Source organism: Mustela lutreola, chromosome 4 (genome assembly GCF_030435805.1).
Source record: "Mustela lutreola isolate mMusLut2 chromosome 4, mMusLut2.pri, whole genome shotgun sequence".
NCBI lineage: Eukaryota > Metazoa > Chordata > Mammalia > Carnivora > Mustelidae > Mustela > Mustela lutreola.
This window is the reverse complement of record NC_081293.1, coordinates 56,043,026-56,062,719: the sequence shown is the minus strand read 5'-3', so window position 1 is coordinate 56,062,719 and position 19,694 is coordinate 56,043,026. Positions and strand designations below refer to the sequence as shown.

At 46.0% G+C, this 19,694-nt stretch overlaps 1 protein-coding gene across 1 annotated transcript in view; it reads left to right on the top strand.

Moving 5' to 3' along the window:
* Window positions 1–19,694, top strand: part of LOC131828876 (core histone macro-H2A.2) — a 43,146-nt gene that overhangs the window by 8,072 nt on the left and 15,380 nt on the right. The window contains exon 2 of the mRNA XM_059170047.1: window positions 10,704–10,934. Coding sequence (XP_059026030.1) covers window positions 10,763–10,934 — 172 coding nt within the window. The 5' untranslated portion in view covers window positions 10,704–10,762. The remainder of the gene's footprint in view (window positions 1–10,703; window positions 10,935–19,694) is intronic.

Below are 19,694 nucleotides of genomic sequence, written 5' to 3'. Positions count from 1 at the left end.
GAAATGTAATAGAGCAGGTGATTTAGCTAGTATTACTGAGAATGGTTTTTACAGCTACAAAATAATACTAACTATTATTATTTTAATACAGTACATAGGGGAACACACCAAAATATATTAGAATTCTATTAGGTGTGAGGCTAAGAGGTTTTTTTTTTAACACCCTTTAAAAATATATTTCTACATATAGTTAATACATTTGTATTGAATTCCCTTATGTTCTACCGAGTTTTATTTATCTCATTTTAGTCTCCCAAAGGTGAGTTTTGAACTGACAGAGTAAAGATGCTTCATTGCAGCGTCTACCTCGTTTTTTTCATAAATATTTACAATATGAAATATTCTGAAGCACGATCCTACAGATTAGAAAAATATCACGGGGATGAGAAATGAGTACATCTCAGCAATTTTAAAACAGTACTTAAAGTTTTAAAAAAATCCATCCCCATCATTAAAAAGCTACAAGTCCTCTAATTTCTGGTTTTAAAGTAATATAGAGATGAAAGCATTTTGATTCACATACTTTTCTATGGAGATTCCCTTGTTCACTGACTTACTCAACAGAAACTTCGGGAGAATCATCTAAGAGGCAAGGTTTGTCTAGCTAGTGCATGGATAAAACAAGGCCCCAGGCTTGTTGATGTTCAAGGGTCGGGGCCCCTCTCACTGGCCAACCCCAGGGTCCCTCCTAACTAAAGCAGAGGCAGCAGGACTGGATTTCTCTATCCAGCGGGAGCAGCCTGCAGGCAGATGGGGGACCAAAGCCCGCCCCAGAGCATTTGCTATTCCCAGCCACTCCCTCCCCATAGCCCCTGATCGCATACTTCTGAAGAGAACAAGCTCAAAAGAGTAATTTAAAATAAGCTGTCTTGTAATTCCAGATCCTTTGTCAGGGTGGTTCATCCGCCCAACCAACCCTCAACTGTGACACGCGGCCCGCAATGACTGTTCCCATCTCAAATGACTGCTCTCTTTAAAAGCCGCTTTGCAGCACCTTAACAGCAGAAAAGGGGTCATTGGAATCAGGATGGCTGGCGGCTTCTGATGGACCATCTCGCTGATTGGCTAGGGTGTGTCATAGTCCTCATGAGTTTACATATAATAAACATTGCAAGAAGTTGTTGGAGGCAGAAAAATTGGATTACTCTTGATCAGCTCTTTATGCTTGAGAAAGAACGTATTTAAATTAAACAAAATATTGGTCCAAAGACACCAGACTATTTTGTCTTCTCAAGAAGGCAGGCAATCAGAGTGTTAAGCAAAGTTTGCTGTTTCCCATCAAAAGCAATTCATTCAATAAGGGCAAATGCTTGGGATTTTTCTTTCCTTTCTTCTCCTCCCTTCTGGGATTACAGTATAATTATAAATATTGTTTATAGGAATCCCATATGCTATAGTTGGGCAAATACAGACACACTGAATTTGATTCGGTTATATTAATGGGTCTTACATAATCTCTTGATAGGAAATTTTATATTCCTCAATTATCTCAAGACCAGTGACTCACCTGGTGATGAAAGTGATCTAAATTTTTCAATATGACATTATTACTCAATTATAAAACAGTTGAGCTTTTTCTCTTTACCAGCATACTCATTTCTAGGCTGATTCCCAATTGATGTTCTTTAGGATGTTAAGTTATAATGACACTTTCCGTTTCCAGTTCTACATGATGGCTAGAGCGCAAGGGCTTTCCCTCTCCTGGAGCCCACAAAAATAATGGTTAAGAATTTCAAGGAGGGGCGCCTGGGTGGCTCAATTGGTTAAGCGACTGCCTTCGGCTCAGGTCATGATCCCAGAGTCCTGGGATCGAGCCCCGCATCAGGGTCTCTGCTCGGCAGGGAGCCTGCTTTCTCCTCTCTGTGTCTGCCTCTCTGCCTACTTGTGATCTCTGTCTGTCAAATAAATAAAATCTTTAAAAAAAAAAAAAAAGAATTTCAAGGAAATCTGAACAACAACATTTGCGGAAGGCTGGTGTGGGTCTTCAGCAGGTGGGAGATTTTAACACATTGCTGGAAGACCCTAGTGCCTCGGACCATGCAAACAGTGTCACATGGGAGAGCCTCCCATTTAAGGGTAAGGCAAGAGGGAGCTGCAAGGAAGGTGGGCAGGGTGAGAGAGGGGGAGTTGCTGAGAGTCTGTTTCCAGAACAGCCAGCTGAATTGGTCCCTCTCCCTCCCCTCCTCCCTATAGTTTCTGGCCATCGGGCATGTATCCATCCACCTAACTATCTGGGTTTCCTCTCTAAAGAAAAAGACTAACTATGTGGGGCACCTGGGTGGCTCAGTTCTGGAAGCGTCTTACTCCTGATTTCAGTTCAGGTCATGATCTCAGGGTTGTGAGACCGAGCCCTGCTTCGGGCTCTGCGCTGAGCATGAAGTCCATTTGAGATTCTCTCTCTCCCTCTCCTTCTGCCCCTCCCCACTCAAAATAAATAAATTTCTTTATTTTAAAAAAGAAATCTATTAAGGTTTATTTTTTTAATAAAAGAAACTGAACAACTACAGGGCAGGTCTAGAATTTCTAGGACACCTTCAGCTCCACAAAGTGATGCTTTCCCATTCTGGCATTTGGGGGCTCTCAGTCCCTGACCGGGTGCCCAGGTGATATGTGCTTGGCAGGCCCTATGCACACACCCAGAGGTCCCAAGCAGGAACCATGCCTAGCTAATAACAACAGCTGAGAAAAGCTGTAATGATCAGACTTGGCTTTCATTCTTAAACATGAAGGCATGACCAAACTCAGCAGACATTGAAGGAAATCTGACATGAAAGAGAAAGAAAAGAAATACATGGGATGACTGACTGGACCAACTAATTTTGAGGGCAGACGATCACATTAACACACCCTAACTAGTCTGAGAGAGACTTGAAGACGTGGTGCATTCATAAAAGGCGGCGCTGATATGAGAAAAGGAATGATCAGAGAACAAGAGAGAGTTCTTGGAAATTAATAATACGGTTGCCAAAATTAGATGTTAAGAAGGCTGAAAAAATGGAAGGAAAAAGACAAGAGACTTCGAGGAGCAATGCAGGAGCTCCAACCCCTGGTTTACAGGCATCCAGTAAGAGAAGGGACAGGCGAGAGGCATAAAGAGACAGGGCAAAATGATCAAGTCTGGAACAGAAAATGTCTGGAATTATTAAAGTCTCCAGTCTTCTGACTGATTGAGCAGGGTGAATGGGGTCTGGGAGGACCCATACTTAGACATCATCCTTAGACACATCCTTGTGAAATTTTAGAATAGAAAGAGACCATCTAAAAGCTTGGGGTTGGGGCTCCTGGGTGGCTCAGTGGGTTAAGCCTCTGCCTTCGGCTCAGGTCATGATCTCAGGGTCCTGGGATCGAGTCCCGCATCAGGCTCTCTGCTCAGCAGGGAGCCTGCTTCCTCCTCTGCCTCTCTGCCTACTTGTGATCTCTCTGTATCAAATAAATAAAAAAATATTTTAAAAAGTAAAAAAATAAAAGCTTGGGGTTGGGGGCACCACACTTCTCTGTAACACTGGATGAAAAAAAAAAAACAATGGATCGATGGTTTCAAAATGTTGAAGCAAAATTATTTCGATGCTGAAAATTATATACCCTACCAAATGATCACCCAAAGATCATTCAGTAAAGACAGTTCCATTTATAAGAGACCAACGTGTACTTCCCTGTACTGTCTCCGAAGAGTTACAGGCGGCTGACCCCAAGCAAACCAGGCAGCGAGCAGAGAAGGAGGAGGTGAGGGGTGAAGGAGGAGCTGGGAAGATGGTCCCGGATGACCACTGGGCGAAAGCACCATTCCAGACTGGAGCGTGAGGTCAGAGGTCTGAGTACAAGTCTCTGGGAATTAAGTGGCCCCGGCAAAGAACGATGAGCGAGAAGTGGTGGGGGCGGGGGGAGGCAGTGTTAGGCTATGGCAAAGCCACACTTAAGGAAAGCATGATCAATCCTTGTTATTCACAGATTCCGTATTAGCGAGTTTGCCGGCTTACTAAACTTCATTTGTCACGGCCAAATCAATGCTTTTTCAGTCTTTCAAAGACACGCACAGAGCAGCAAAACATTTGAGCCGAATCACTCACCTTCCCAGCCAAGTTCTATCGAGACTGGCCTTCCTCTTTTGTCTCTCACTCAGTAAATTCGTGCCCTTTCCACGGCCTGTGTAGCGCCCTGGTTTGCACATCTGTGTGCTTTGCATGGATGATTCCACTTTTCGAACTGGTCCCCAAGCACTATCCTGAAATGCCGTCCAGTGTTCCTGAGCACAAGAAGGTTGGGAACAAACGTGCCTTTGGGAGGAAGTAAGTGTGTTAGTTGAAGTTCGTTCAAGTTTAAGTGATAATCACTAGTTCCCATGAGTTCAATGTTGATGAATCTACACTACATATTACATAAGGTATCTGTGAACAGAAACACACATAAAACGAGGTTATATATTGATTTCATTGATGAAAAAGTGATGACCAGGGGCTCGCGGCCACCTAACCCTGTTTCCCCTAGGAGCCGTGCTCCTTATTCACTAGTCCAGTGTTCCCAGTTGCTCTGTAGAACCCAGCTACTGCCCCTCCCCACCCCAGCCCACAGTGATTCCTAACTTGGGGGTGGGGTGGGGAGCCCTGTAACAAAGGCAAGATCTAAAGGTGAAGCCAAGTGAAATGTAGAATGACTATTGAACGACACGTTTTCAGAACGCAGAGAATCCACTTGTTAATCCTGAGACACAAGGCATCCGGAGCTGGACCACAGAAGGCCAATGTGAGCCCCACACCCACCTGATTCTGAAGGGCCAGTCTTTATAAAGTCTTAGTCATATAAACGCTGCCTAGGAGTATTTCACATTCAAAATCAGCCTAGAGCCAAAATGAAGACTTCACTGTGATTCTGGAACCAAAGGAAGGTTGTGAGGGGGGATGATGGTGGCAGAGAGGGCAGAGGTAGGAAAGGGGAGGAGAGGTAGGGAGTGCAGGACCAGGGAAAGCTCAGGGCACACAGCCCCAGCCTACGTAATAGCAGCTCAATAGGGAACCCTGAAGTTGGGGAAGTCAGAGCTTGAAGTGTGTTATTTAAAGTTCCCAAGGTAGGGGTGCCTGGGCGGCTCAGTCGATTAAGGGTCCCATTCCTGATTTTGGCTCAAGTCCTGATCTCAGGGGCATGGGATGAAGACCTGAGTCAAGCTGCGTGCTCAGCGTGGAGCCTGTTCATCCCTCTCCCTCTGCTCCTTCCCTGCCCCTCGCTCATGCTCTCTCTCATTCTCAAATAAATAAATAAAATCTTTAAAAATAAATAAAGTTTCCAAGGTAATCAGCAGAAGAAATAAAAACGGTAGTATGCTGTCAACAACTAGAAAAGGGAGGGGAAAGTCATTGTCCTCCTTAGGCATTGATAGACTATCTAAAAATGGAAATAAATCACCAAGTAAAAGTATAAATACTAGAGCTGAGGAAGTGACCACCAGGACTAAAATTATAGAACTGTTCCAGAATGGCCGCTGGAGGCAAGATTGGAGGTAGAAAAAGTGGGGTGGGAGACTACTACTTTTCATTTTGTGCATTTCTTTGTCTTTTTGCTTCATATTACTCTGTGCAAGTATTACTTAGATTTAAAGATAAAATAAACTCAAATTCTAATTTTAAGATTTTATTTTTAAGTCCTCTCCATACCCAGTGTGGGGCTCGAATTTAGAACACCGGGATCAAGGGTCACCCACTCTACCGACTGAGCCAGCCAGTCACCCGTAAACACATTTTAAATAACTAATTTAAAATTTTGTTTTCCTTGCTTCAGGGCGACCTTGGGCAAGTCATAATTATATGTTTCAGCCTGCTGGTGATGCGCCCTAACAGAGAAGTTCCCAGACTTTCTCAGTTCACAGAGAAATTAGTGTCTCCATTTTTCCTCTGAATGCCTAGGCCAGAAGAAATACCTATTGGTTCTACTTATTAAGTGGTAAGGTCCAAACATCTTTGTATTTATGTCCTAACAATTAGGAGCTATTTGAAAGAAAAAAAAAATACACGAATAAGACAAAAAAAAAAGAATATTTGTATTCTGTTCTTAAATAGCCACAATGAATTACAAATAGCATGTATGTGTGTGTTGGGCACTGCACAACTTCCTAGACCTTAGAATAAGGTTGGACGTGGTCATTCTCATTTTCTGTTCCACATCAGTTTCTCCCTGGCTTTTGCTTTAATCACAGCAACAACCAAAAACTCAGCTTTATAAGATACAGAGCCATGAGAAAGAAGTACAATCTGTCATGAACCCCTGGTAGGAACACTTTGACCTGGAGGCTATAGGGTCCCACAGTGTTTGGGTATCACTTTATTTCCCTTGAAAGCTAAAACATTTGCTGATTTGTCCCAGGGTATCCTGGTGCACAGTCTGGGAACCATGTCTCTAGCATCTATTTGAAACTCTATCATGGTCTGTCTTGCAACTTCATTGGAAAATATTTGAGGACAAGGGCCATGTATACTCCACAACTAATGTAGTTTCTTGTTCAATAATAAATGTTTCATAAATACTGTCTTTCATTGATGATGTCATAGATTGGAAGATGCATACTGATTTCCAGAGATAGTAAAATATAAAAAAAGAAAGCACTATAAAATCAGGGGAATACAGTAGTTATTTGAATAAGCCAGCATGAGTTTATTGCCCGTGTCTGAGTCAACGCTGCAATGTAATATTTACCCTTGTCATATCTGTGAAATCTATCTCATCAGTGTTCTTATGGGCTTAAAACCCATTGTAGGAATAAATCCTAAAACAACGGAATCTGAATGTGCCCTCTGCCCAGCACACAAAACCAGTTTTGTTCTTCCAGTTGTGCTTTTGGAGGGAAAGGGAAATGAGCAGGCAGCAGGCATTCTCTGGTCTTCTTCCCTGAGCCCCCACTGTTAGCATGCTGAAAACTCTCCCATCCGCTCTTCAAGTCATCAGGAGACTTTATATCTTGGTTTTTCTTGGTCTCTCTGATATGAAAGGACAGATATATTGCAGATCTAGGTTCTCTCTGGTCTGGTCCCCAAATCATCTTAGGGACCCCAGGATACCCCAGGATTGGCCTGGAGGGTGGGGCCGGTTGAGCTTGGCCAGGCGCAGCCTCCAGGGGGCGCCCACGTGGTGCCTGTAACCACCGGGAGAGCTCCAGCCAGCCATATTCTGTCTTCAAACTTGAAAACAAACATAATGTAGGGTAGTCCTTAGCTGTGCCTAATTAGAGAAAAAATTGTTTTAGAGCAGAAGGTAAATAAGTGTAAACATTTAAGTATTAATCTGATGGAAACAAATTTCACATTGCCATACTGCTTTTCTCTTTCGACGAGTGGCCCTCTACAGTAGATTTTGGAGATTCACAGATAAAAAACTTGTTCAAGTTTTTCACTCCTAACTTCCCAAGACTGGATAGAGTCAGGGGAAAGGGAGTCCTGGGAAGGAAGGCAGTTAGGGGTTACAATGTCTCACCGCTCCAGGCAGAGCCCTTCCCAGACTGGGGGCGGGGATGGCTGTAAAGGGAGGGTCTTCTCTGGAGTGGATGGTGGGTGCCAAACACTTCCTTCTACCTGTGGGGTCCAGTAGGTGTGACACGTCAGCCCCATCAGCTTCCTCTGTCTCCTTAGGGATTCCCGGATGTGGTCTGGTTCTTACAATATCCGGGTCCTCCCAGCATCCGGGGCCCCGGAGTTGGGTGCCCATCTACTTAAGTGTCTGCAAAGATGGGTTCCTCGGGCACAGTCTCCCTCAGAGACCTCAGACGGAGCCACCTCCCCAGCTCTAGGGCCCTAACCTGGAGGAAAGTCTGGAAGCCAGAAAAAGAAAGCCTGGTTACAAAATGCTATGCATGGGGTGATCCCTACGTTTTACACTGCATAGCTGACATGCGCCTCTGTCTGATCTGACCCTGCTTTTCCCTACCTGGCTGTTTTATCTTCACGAGTGTTTTAGGCGTCTGTCCCCTAATGTCACCTGTTTTTTAGGGAAACTTGTGACTCCACTTGGCTGACATTGGGAGAGTCACTAGGTGGCTTTACCCTGCATACTTAGTCATTCTCTGGCTATTTTCATTTGAGAAAAATATGGCGGGGTGGGGAGGGATGAGGAGTGGGTCCTGCCCCCGTGATATTCGTGTCCTGTGTGTCCTTCTCTCGGTTGGTATGAGAGATCATGTCCGTACAGCTTGCACAGTGTCTGCAGGACAAGTCCACCCTGTGACAGACTTCCCAGGTGGTTTTCTTGGCAACCAGACGGACTGATCTTCTCCCCCCCCCCCACAACTTACCTATTACTACAAATAGCATATAATTCCCTTAGCGGAGTCCCCAGTGCTAATACATCTTTATGAACCTGTACAGGCTCTCAATTCCTTAGAATTCTTTTCCTAAAGGAACTAAAGCTTCTTTACCAGAACCATTTGAAAGTGCATTTCACGAACCCTGGGGTGTTTCAGACGGCAGTGACCTTCAGGATCAATGAGTCACCTCCCTGTCTTACAGATGAGGCCCACACCAATGACAATCAGAGCTCTCCTGGCTACTTATGTAGAAGCAGGACCTCGCCCTAGTCTTCTTGCTCCCGATCCTAGGGGCTTTCCACTGGACCAGGAGCCACCTCCGTTATGGACCCCACCAGCCACTAGCACAGCTGTCGTATCGCTCTCTTTCGGACAGGACCAGTTCGCTGTGCTCTATGAGCACCCTGTGCCCCGGGTCCGCGATGACCAACAGTGGGTACTGCAGACTTAGATGGATGCCTGACCTCAGTTTCCTTAATGTAAATTCATGGCTAGGACCTTAATATTGTAGTCGCTTGTTTCCTCCGAAGGAGGACATCTAAGCAGCTCCATGAGAGGTAACAGCCTGGGACAGCAGAAGCACAGAAAATGTGGGAGTTTTTAAAAGGGTGCTATTGTTTGATCCCTGTGCCTTATTATGAAAGAGACAATCATTCTAAGGCTATTTGCTCCTCTTTGCTCATACTTAACTTTGATGAATACCTACATCTTTCGGGGGCAAAACGACTCATAAAATAGGAGTACAGTAAGTACATATAAGCACGTAAAAAATAATGTATGTGAAGTATGTAATAAAATGCCTCAAATGCACATTATTCACCTCGAGGATGAGAGGGTGTCGAGGACAGGGTTGGTTGCCAATTCCATGGTGTTTAGATAAAATTTCTCAGTTGTAACAGGGTAATCAGCTACTTTAGGCACCTGAACTCTGTGTTCATTCTTCCATCCAGATTAAATATATCCCACCTTCGTGTCTTTCCTACCAGCCATGCCTCAGTGTCGCACTTTCTTCCGTCATATTTTTGTCCACTTTCTTGGGCCTTTTCAAGGTCACATTGGCTGTTGGTAAACTAGGCTAGCTGGCATGTGAGACAGGCAGCCTCCGCAAAAAGAACCAATCTCAATTTCTTTTTGACTTTCTTACTTTGCATTCCCAAATGAAATTGCCAGAAAGAATGACATTGCCCTTGAAGCAGAGAACTTTGACTCATTCACGGATTTCCTAGAAATTTTGTTTCCTTTTCTCTCCCCCACCCCAACTTTGGTCATGCCTGTTTGTCCTGTCTCATTTGCTTTTACTCCTTCAACCAATGGATTAAGCTCTATTATGATTCTCTGAGTGAGCTTTTCAGAAGGGTATAATTATCTTATCTTCATACAGAAGACCGGTTCCTGAAATAACAGTGAGCTATTGGCGTGTCTGTCCGTGTGTTGTATTGAAGTCACCTCCTTCAGGCTCTTTCTGAAGTTTCTCCCCCAGATCAATCTGGACCCCTCATTCAAAGAAGGGGAAGGTTGGGCTGCTTTGCAGTTTTTAATTTGCTGGGGTTTATTCCTCTGCATTTAGCATGATGAGTAAACTGCATTTTCTGGCATCTTTCTGATTTTGAGAATTGGAGATTGGAGAATTTAGAAAAAAACTTTCATCCAAGAAACGCCCAGGAGCTCTGAGTCGTCGGTCAGAGCCAGCCATTACAGGCATTGCCCTATTAACAAAGTACCCTGGAGTCAGACAGGCAGAAGCAAATCAGGGCAAAGAAGAATCCATTTCATTTTCTTGCTGCTGCTATAATAACTTAGCCCCAGTTTAGGGGTTAAAGCAATATGAATTTATTCCCTGACAGTTCTGGAGCTGAGGTGAAATTCAGGTTCTATGGGCCGAAGAGAAGGTGTCAGTAGGACTGCTTCCTCCTGGAGGCTCTGAGGGAAGAATCCATTGCTTCTCCCATTACACCTGTTCCTACTCACTCATCTCCTGCCCCCTCCTAAAAGAACCTTTGCAATTACGCTGGGCCTGTCCCGATACTCTAGGATAATCTCCCCATCTCAGGATCCCCGACCTCATCAAATCTTCAAAGAATCTTTTGCCATATAAGGTGACATAGGCAGGGATTCTGGGCATCTTTGGGGCCACTGTCCTGCAGACAGCCGCACCATGACCCCTTTCTCTAGTGACTTTCTTTGGCCTCTCCCCCTGAGGTTGGGCTGATGCAGTGGGGTGGGGACATGTTTACAGGGTGGCTGGCAAGACCCCGTAAAGCCCCCATGCCCAGCTCCCAGCCCTCAGTGGCTGGCTGTGGCTGCCAGGTCTCAGCTGTCACCCTGGGGCCACCAAATGTGTCACTTGTTGTCCTGGTGCCCCATCACCGTTCCCAAATGTTTGCCAGCCCCACTTCCTCACCTTGCCTTCTTTCCTTCTCAGCATCGTGTTAGAGCCAGGAGGCCTCCGTGTCAGCAAGCTGAGAGGGAAACTGAGGCAAGATGTCGGGCCGGAGCGGGAAGAAGAAAATGTCCAAGCTGTCCCGTTCAGCCAGGGCCGGTGTCATCTTCCCCGTGGGGAGGCTGATGCGGTACCTGAAGAAAGGGACGTTCAAGTACCGGATCAGCGTGGGTGCTCCCGTCTACATGGCGGCAGTCATCGAGTACCTGGCAGGTAACGTGTCTCCCCCTCCTGGCTCCCTATCCCGGCCCTTCCACCCCTGCCACCCCAGGACAGGGAGGGTCGCTCTCCTCGGTCGCGGGCTCGAGGCTCCTGGGGGGGTGCTAACGGGGTTTCCGCGTGCCTGCTTGGCTAAGATTCATTTTGTAGGCTTTAGCGGGGGGAAGAGGGCACGACGACAGGGAAACAACATGGAAAGAAGAGACCGCACCATCAAATGGCTTCTCTAGACCAGCCATGAAAAAGGTGTGTTTTGCTTTCGGCAAACACAGCGAGTAGAAGTCTAGGTTCCTGCAGAAGAGAAACTCCAGGGAAGACTGGGGGTGGGGGTGGGGCGTGCTATTCACTTTGTAACAGGGGGTCTTCGTTTTGCGGAAGTCCTTGGCGTTGGTGAATAGTGTTGACCCCCATCAGAACCAGCGCCAGCCGGTTCCATGAAGCCCGTAACGTTCCACCTGCACTCTCCGTTGTATATAGTGGGTCCATAAAAAATAATTCCCATATTGATTGTTAACAGTACTTTTTTTACTAAAAGATGAGATTTTTGCTGTGTGTAGTCTTTATATGTTAAAGTAACTTCCTGTTTAGCTTTTTTTTTTTTTTTCATAGAGAGAAAGAAAGAGAGCACAAACAGGGGAAGTGGGGGCAGAGGGAGAAGCAGGCTCCCCACTGAGCCCGATGAATTCTGGAATCATGATTCTGGGATCATGACCTGAGCTGAAGACAGATGTTTAACTGACTGAGCCACCCAGATGCCCCTAGTTTTCTTTCTTTTTTTTTTAAGACTTTATTTATTTCTCTAAATAGAGAGAGAGAGTGCATAAGCAGGGAGAGTGGCAGAGGGAGAGGGAGAGAGAGAATCCTCAAGCAGGTGCCCTGTTGGGCGTGGAGCCTGACATGGGGCTCGATGTCATGACCTGAGCATTGAAACATCTGCCCTCTTGGCCTCCATCTGTCACCAAGCAATGTTAGCGATTAAAGGTTTGCCTTAATCCACCTGTGGAAGCCTTCCCCTGGAGCTTCCTAGGCAGACCTTGGCATCTTAAGCCTGTCCCTTATTGTGAAATGAAAGGTTTGTCCTAGGCTTTTCACTGGCATCCTTTAGGAGGTTAGAGAGAAGGGCTGAGGGCTCTGTAAGTTGGTCCAATCAAGTGTGAGAGAACTGTGTTTTCAAAGTGCCAACCACTTCTCAGGAAGGCCTGAGACTCAGCCTTCCTCATGCGCTCCCAGCTGGTGCTGATGCTGGTCCAGGGATGGCTCAGAGGAGCGAGACTCTAGCCAGTCTTGTAGCAGCAGCAGCCTAAACGCTTAGGGAATGCTTGTTTAAAATGCAGGATCCTGGCTGCTTGCCTCCCCCCCACCTCCACCCCACATACACACCCTGTGGTCTGATTCACTGGGTCTGGAATGCGACCTGGGAATCTGATGGGAAAATCTGCTGGCTCAGAGAGGGAAAGGCGAATGAAGCTTTAAAACTATCACTTAGGAACACACCACCCAGTGAAACTGGGAGACACCGAGTAACCAGAGATCCCACAGCCTCCAAGCAGGGAGTCGGGGTTCCCCCGATGTCTTTCAACCCTAGGCCATGTACTTCTGCTGCACTACATTGTCCCATTAATGCTGGTATTAATGAAATAATAGTTAAGTACATCCCATGCCTCCACTCGGTGAAAGTCTAAACTTGGGGCATAACACAACAGACCAAATTTGGCCTTTTGAATCATTGGCATCTCTGTTAGTCTGTGGTTCCAATAAAAGCTGATGTTTCCCTGTTCACTCATTTAACCAATACTTGTTAAGCATCAACGTATCGGTGTACAGCAAGTCCTTAGCCTCTCCCCGGTATTAGAACTGGACCGCTGATAGGATTTTTAATTTATGTCGGATTAGAACCACCAGACCCCATAGGAATGCCTACTGAAGCCCCAAACAGGCAGGAATCCCCGCCCTCGAGCAGGTGCATTCCGGGGAGGAGAAGCAGCAAACAAATAAGGGAAGTGTATGTGATCCTCAGATGGTGACAAGGGCTAGGAGGCAAAGATAGGAAGGAGAGAGGCGAGGGGCGGGGTGAGGCGAATAGTGCTGGTTGAGGACCCCCTGGGGGGGGGAGGGAGTGAGTGAGTGTGTGTGTGCGCGCGCGTGCATGTGTGTGCGCGCGCACATGTGCTCGCGCATGCGTGTGTGTTCACGTGCGCATGCGTGCGTGCGTGCGTGCAAGTGAGTGCTCCAGGCAGGGGGAAGGCAGGTGCAGGGTGTTGGAGGAGCAGCCGTGGGCCCGAGAGCTCTGGGGCTGAGGGAGCGGCTTGGCCTATAAGTGGGCCGGTGGGGGATAAGAGCTTGCACTGAGAGTTCTAGGGGAGCTTTGAGCAGAAGTGGAAGTGATGGGACCCTGTGGGGAGAGGGTACCAGGGCGGAAGCAGGGTAAGTAGCAAGACGCTCTTGCAGAGATCCGGTGAGTGGGCAGCGAAGGTACTGAGAAGCAGTTAGAGCACGGATATATCTTGAAGGCAAAGCCAACAGCATTTGCCAATGTGTTGAACATGAACGAGGAGAGAGGATGAGCACCTGGAAGCATGCCATTTCCAATAACACTGGATCCCCCAGGGCCAGTCCCAGCACCCAGGAGGGTCCTGAGCCAACTGGAGGAGGTGAAGTAGGTCCTCAGAAGCCCAGGCCTGTGTGCCTTCCTTCCCTTCCTGTCAGTTTAAATCTGGTGTGTCAATTTATAGGTTCTGTTACCTTGGCTAATTCCTGAGCCTCTTTGAGCTCACTCATTTAACTCCATGAATAAGCTAACATATTTTTTTTTTAAGATTTTATTTATTTATTTGACAGAGAGAGATCACAAGTAGGCAGAGAGGCAGGCAGAGAGAGAGAGGAGGAAGCAGGCTCCCCGCCGAGCAGAGCCCAATGCGGGACTCGATCCCAGGACCCTGAGACCATGACCCGAGCCAAAGGCAGCGGCCTAACCCACTGAGCCACCCAGGCGCCCCAAGCTAACATATTTTTAATGCGAGGTGCCTAGAATACCTTCAACAAATGGTCATTCTTCTGTTGTCCCTTCATAGAGAGCTGATGAAATCATTCGGGGCAAAGATAATGACTAACTCGGTTCATGTGTTACATTTTCCGGCGGCACTTGCATTCTACTGAAACAAAAAGTTTTAAGCCAAAGGAATGAATCCTTATTAGTAGAATTTGCAGACCATTGTTGAGGAAGTAAAATGGGGTGTTTTGTTACTTTTGGGGTGGGGGTGGCAGCCATCAGTTGGTTTTGTTTAGGAAAAGAGGTTCAAAGCACAAGAGCATCCTGTCACCCTTGAGACGACTTACAGCATCCATGACACAAATCTCGACTGACCTTCTCCTTCGGATCAGGCCTTGAAGATCCAGAGGAAAGCAGAGGCCAGCAGCTCCTGCCTAGGAAGGCAGGGCTGGCAGAGCAGCAAGGCTGAGAGCATGAAGCACAGCAAAATAAGCCACATGCGTGCTGGGCAAGGAAGTTACCAGAGCTCTGGAAAGCATGTGTGGAGTTGGGGTGCCGGAGGCTGCCTCTTGTCAAATAAGAGTTGTTAGGACCGAAACTGGGTTCGCAGCTCTGGTTTTTCTTAAGTTGACTGATCTAAAATTCTGATGCTAGGCTCTCATGGGAGTATGTTCTAGGCATCAGGATTTTTCTAAAGCTCCCCCAAATGATTTTGGTGGCAGGCAGAGTGGAGAATTAGTAGGAATTAAGCTGATTCTGATGGGAGATTGAGCTAGGGTGGGGGAGATTTTCAGGTGGGGTAGGAACAAGAGTGAAGACCCGAAGTTTAGAGGAAGTATGTGGCCCCTTCCAGAACCTGGAGGAGGTTCGTGCCTGGAGCAGAGTTGGGCAATGGGAGGGGGTAAGGGACAAGATGGGGAATGGGCAGGCGGGTCCTTGAGGTCATGATGAAAATGAATATGTTAAGCACTCCCAGGGACATATGCGTGTAGAAGGGAGGCAGTGGCATCTGGGAGACATCACTTGGACTTTAAGTGAATGGTTGGCAGGAAGCAAGATCAGAGTGCAGGAAACCACTGGGGCCGTTTTCATGTCACCTTTGAGAATTGATAGTGGCCAGGACAGGGGTGTGCAGAGAGGATGATGAGAAAAGATGGACTTCTCGGGGAGATATGGCGGGGGCGGGGCAAGTAGAGTCAGCTCTGCTCCATGATGGATTGGATGAGGGGAAGGGCATCAACGATGGCATGAACCTTTGAGCCTTGAGTTGGCTACTTTCTCTCAACCCAAGCTGCCATTGGTCGAAGAGTGGAGACGGGGACCTCCATCTAAGAGGACTGGCCAAGGGGATGAGAAGAGCCAAGCAGCTGGTGTGTGAGACTGGTGCCTGTCGCTGAAGCCCGAAACAATGGCGGAGAAACCGGGTGCAGGGGGAGGGGCTGAGTGCGGGCCCTGCAAGGTGCCCGGGAGGACAAATTCTGGCTCTGCCACTTATCAGCTGAGGACTGTGAGGTATATAGGTTTACCCTCACAACATCATGGTAAGCATTACCTAAGACAGTGCATGAAAGGGGCTTCACTTGGGGATCCATGGTCACAGCTCGCCCCAGGGCTATGGCTGTTATTGAGTGAAACCCTTCTAGGCATGCTTGGAGCCAGCAGGGAGCTGAGAGCTGGAGGTACAGATGGGGGTATCGTGGGCAGATGGCATTAAGGGCCGCACTCTCTCTAGGTGACTACTATATTGCAGATTTTTTAATACTTTGAAAATTACATTTCAGCGTCATTGGTTTTCTTTGCCATCCTATGTATTTTATTTTGTACATTTCAAACTTTATCCTGACACTCATTAGGATGGTTATTAAAAGAATTACAATTTTTGATAAGGATGTGGAGAATTGGAACCCTTGTGCATTGCTGGTAGAATGGTCAGTTGGTGTAGTTGCTGTGGAAAACAGTTTGTGATTCCTCAAAAAGGTAAACATGGAAGTCAACCAAGGAATCAAAGAAGAAATAAACAAGTAGCTGGAAACAAATGAAAATGAAAATACAACAGTCCAAAACCTTTGGGATGCAGCAAAAGCTGTCCTAAGAAGAAAGTTCATAGCAATAAAGACCTACCACAAGGAACAAGAAAAATCTCAAATAAACAGCCTAACCCTACACCTACAGGAACCAGAAAAAGAAGAACAATTAAAACACAAAACTAGCAGAAGAAAGGAAAGAATAAAGATTAGAGCATAAATAAATGATAGAGAAACTAAAAAAATGTTAGAACAGATCAGTGAAACCAGGAGCTGATTCTTTGAAAAGATCAACAAAATTGATAAACCTCTAGCCAGACTCATTTAAAAGAGAGAGAGAGATGGCTCAAATAATCACAAATAGGAGGAAAAAACAACCAACACCACAGAAACATAAAGGGTTATAAGAGAACACTACGAAAAACTATGTGCCAACAAATTGGACAACCTAAAAGAAATGGATATATTTCGAGGAACTTATAACATTCCAAAACTGAAACAGAAAGAAGTAGGAAGTTTGAACAGAGTGAGCGAAGTAGTCATGAAAAAACTCCCAGCAAACAAAAGACCAGGACCAGACGGCTTCACAGGAAAATTCTACCCAACACGTAAGGAAAGGTTAATACCTATTCTTCTCGAACTATTCCAGAAAATGTAAGAGGAAAGAGGAAAACTTCTAGATGCATTCTTTGAGGCCAGCATTTCCCTGACACCAAAACCAAATAAAGATACCACCAAAAAAAGAGAGAGAGCGCGCAAGAACTACAGGCCAATATCTCTGGTGAACATAGATGCAAAAATTCTCAACAAAATACTAGCAAACTGTATTCAACAATACATAAGAAAAGCATTTGCCATGATCACTGGGATTTATCCCCAGGATGCGAGGGTGGCTTCATATTTACAAATCAAGCAACGTGATACATTGTGTCAGTAAGAGAAAGGATAAGAACCATCAGACCCTCTCAATAGATGCATAAGAAGCATTTGATAAAGTATAACATCCATTCATGATAAAAACCCTTGAAGAAGTCCATTTAGAAGGAACATACATCACTATAATAAAAGCCTTATATGAAAAATCCACAGCAAATGTCATATTCAATGGGGTAAAACTGAGAGGTTTTCCTCTATGATCAGGAACAAGGCAAGGATGTCCACTCACCATTTTTATTCAACATAGTAGTGGAAATCCTACGTACAGCAATCAGACAACAAAAAGAAATAAAGGGTATCCAAGTTGGCCAGAAGTAAATCTTTCTGCACTATTTGCAGATAACATATTTACATAGCAAACCCTACAGACGCCACAAAAAACTACCAGAACTGATAAACGAATTCAGTAAGGTTGCAGCATATAAAATCAATGTACAGAAATCTATTGCATTTCTATACACTAATAATGAAGCAACAGAAAGAGAAATTAAGGAAACAACCCCATTTACAATTGCACCAAAAATAATAAATTACCTAGGAATAAACTTAGCCAAGGAGGAGAAGGACCTGTATTCTGAGAACTATAAAACATTGACGAAAGAAATTGAAGGTGACAAAAAGAAATAGATTGGAAGAACGAGTATTGTTGAAATGTCCACACTACCCAAAGCAATCTATAGATTTAACGCAAGCCCTATCAAAATTCCAACCGCATTTTTCACGAAACTGGAACCAACAACCCTAAAATGTGTATGGAACCACAGAAAGACCCTGAATGGCCAAAGAAGTCTTAAAAAAGAAAAAACTGGAGGCATCATAATTCCAGACTTCAAATTATAAAGCTGCAGAACTGTAGTCATCCAAACAGCATGGTACTGGCAGGAAAACAGACACGTAGATCAGTGGACCTGAATAGAAAACCCAGAACTGAACCCAGAATTATATGGTCAGTTTTCAACAAAGCAGGAAAGAATATCCTGGCACTGACAATGATCTAGCCTCCCAGGCAGAGGGAGAGAAGCTGCAGATGCTGGAGACAAGGGGCCCATCAGGGAAGTAGGACCCATGGGGCCTCCGGAGCTGGCTGGAAGCTCTGGTCGAAGGGGGTAGGTCTCCCCTCTGGTTCCCAGAAGCAGAGGGACAGCTGGGTACAGATGAGCACATTACAGTGTCCCCATACGAACACATCAGCATCTGGGCAACACCGTCCTACCCACAGAGCATCACCTTTGCTGTCTCTCCTTACTGAACCTCGTAAAAGAGCTTATAAGTCTCACCATTCAGCTCTTCTCTCCTGCCCTGATCTCAACAGCAGACCATGCTCTTCATACCCACAGTGGATGGGCAAGAGAAAGCAGTCTGCCTTGCCCGATTTCTCCGGACTGGCTGCCAGGTTGGGCCCTGGTTCATACATCACCAGGATGTTAAAGCCATGCAGTGTTTCTAAGTCCCAAGAAAGGGGGAGGAGGTTGCACAGTCTGGTAGCAGAGGCATGCCGAACTGTGCATCTAGAGTGTTCCTTCCACCTGAGACATACTCAAGCTTCCCAGAATGGACATCACATTCATATTTCAGTGTGTCCTCTGTAAATGTTGGTCCAGCTCACATCTCCAATAGAAGTGAGGGAAGATGGACTGAAAAGCAAGCCCCCAATCCTGGAAAATAGTTTTGTATTTACCAACAATAGATATAACATAAATGTAAGATATTAAAAGTGAATAATTTAAATAATTTTTGTAGTGAGGAAATGTTCTATAATATACTTTTAATTGATAGGACAAATAGGCCTTTAAAAGACCTTGAATTTCCAGGTACCTTAAGTCACTGTGTCACATAGAAACCCATCATTTACATCATTTCCAGACAGTTGGGTCTCTCCATTTAACAACAAACATTTGTTTATCTAATGATTTTCATTTATTACATTTATGTTTTGAAAAGATGACTTTGGCATCCAGGGCCACATGTATGGCTGTACAGGTTGTACACTGTGCAAGGACACACATTCCACTCGTGTGGGAATATCATTCTGCTCATAACCTCGAAGATTTGTATATTTATTATGAGGATTGCCAGCAGATGGCAGTAAAGGGTGTTGTTCTGACAAAATCAGGGAAGCAAAGTGTCTGGCAGAAGGGACCTGGAATTTGTATAAAGGTGCCTATGGGCCAGCAGTGGTGTTGTTGGCATGGATCTGGAGGAAGACAAAAATGGGGGCAAGGAAACCATTTGGGCAGACATGATCACTCTCTGGGCTCAAAGAGCAGAGGGCCTGAACTCGGGCCCTCAGGCAGCAGGTATGGAGAAGAGGTATAACTCGTGAGGCCAGGAGGAGGTGAGAAGGGCAGATGGAGGGAAGGACTTGCAGATCTCTGGGAGGAACTGCATGGAGTTAGAGCTGCCACCCCCAAAGAAATAATTTGGATTTGGGGATGTGGTAAGTTCGATTTACCTGTGGAACAGCCAGGGGAGGCTGTACGGGGGACATCCCATCAGGACCGGAGGTGCGGATCTGGTGGCACAGAGAAGCTAGAGCCGTGAATGGATGGGGTTTCCCTGGAAGACTGCATGGCCTGGGCAGACCAGAGGGCCCAGACAGACCCCTGGGGGCATCATCACCTCATGGGCAAATGGGCAGGAAGGAAGGGGCTGAGGAAGGAGACAGTCTTGAAGGCGTGGCCACACCGTGCCCTCTGCCCCAGCCCTGCAGTCACTCTGCTATTTCCGGGCTCCCGTGGGCTCAGGTAGCCAATGCTGGTCAGACTGTGGACAGAACGAGAGGACCCATCTCTTCTGAGATTATGT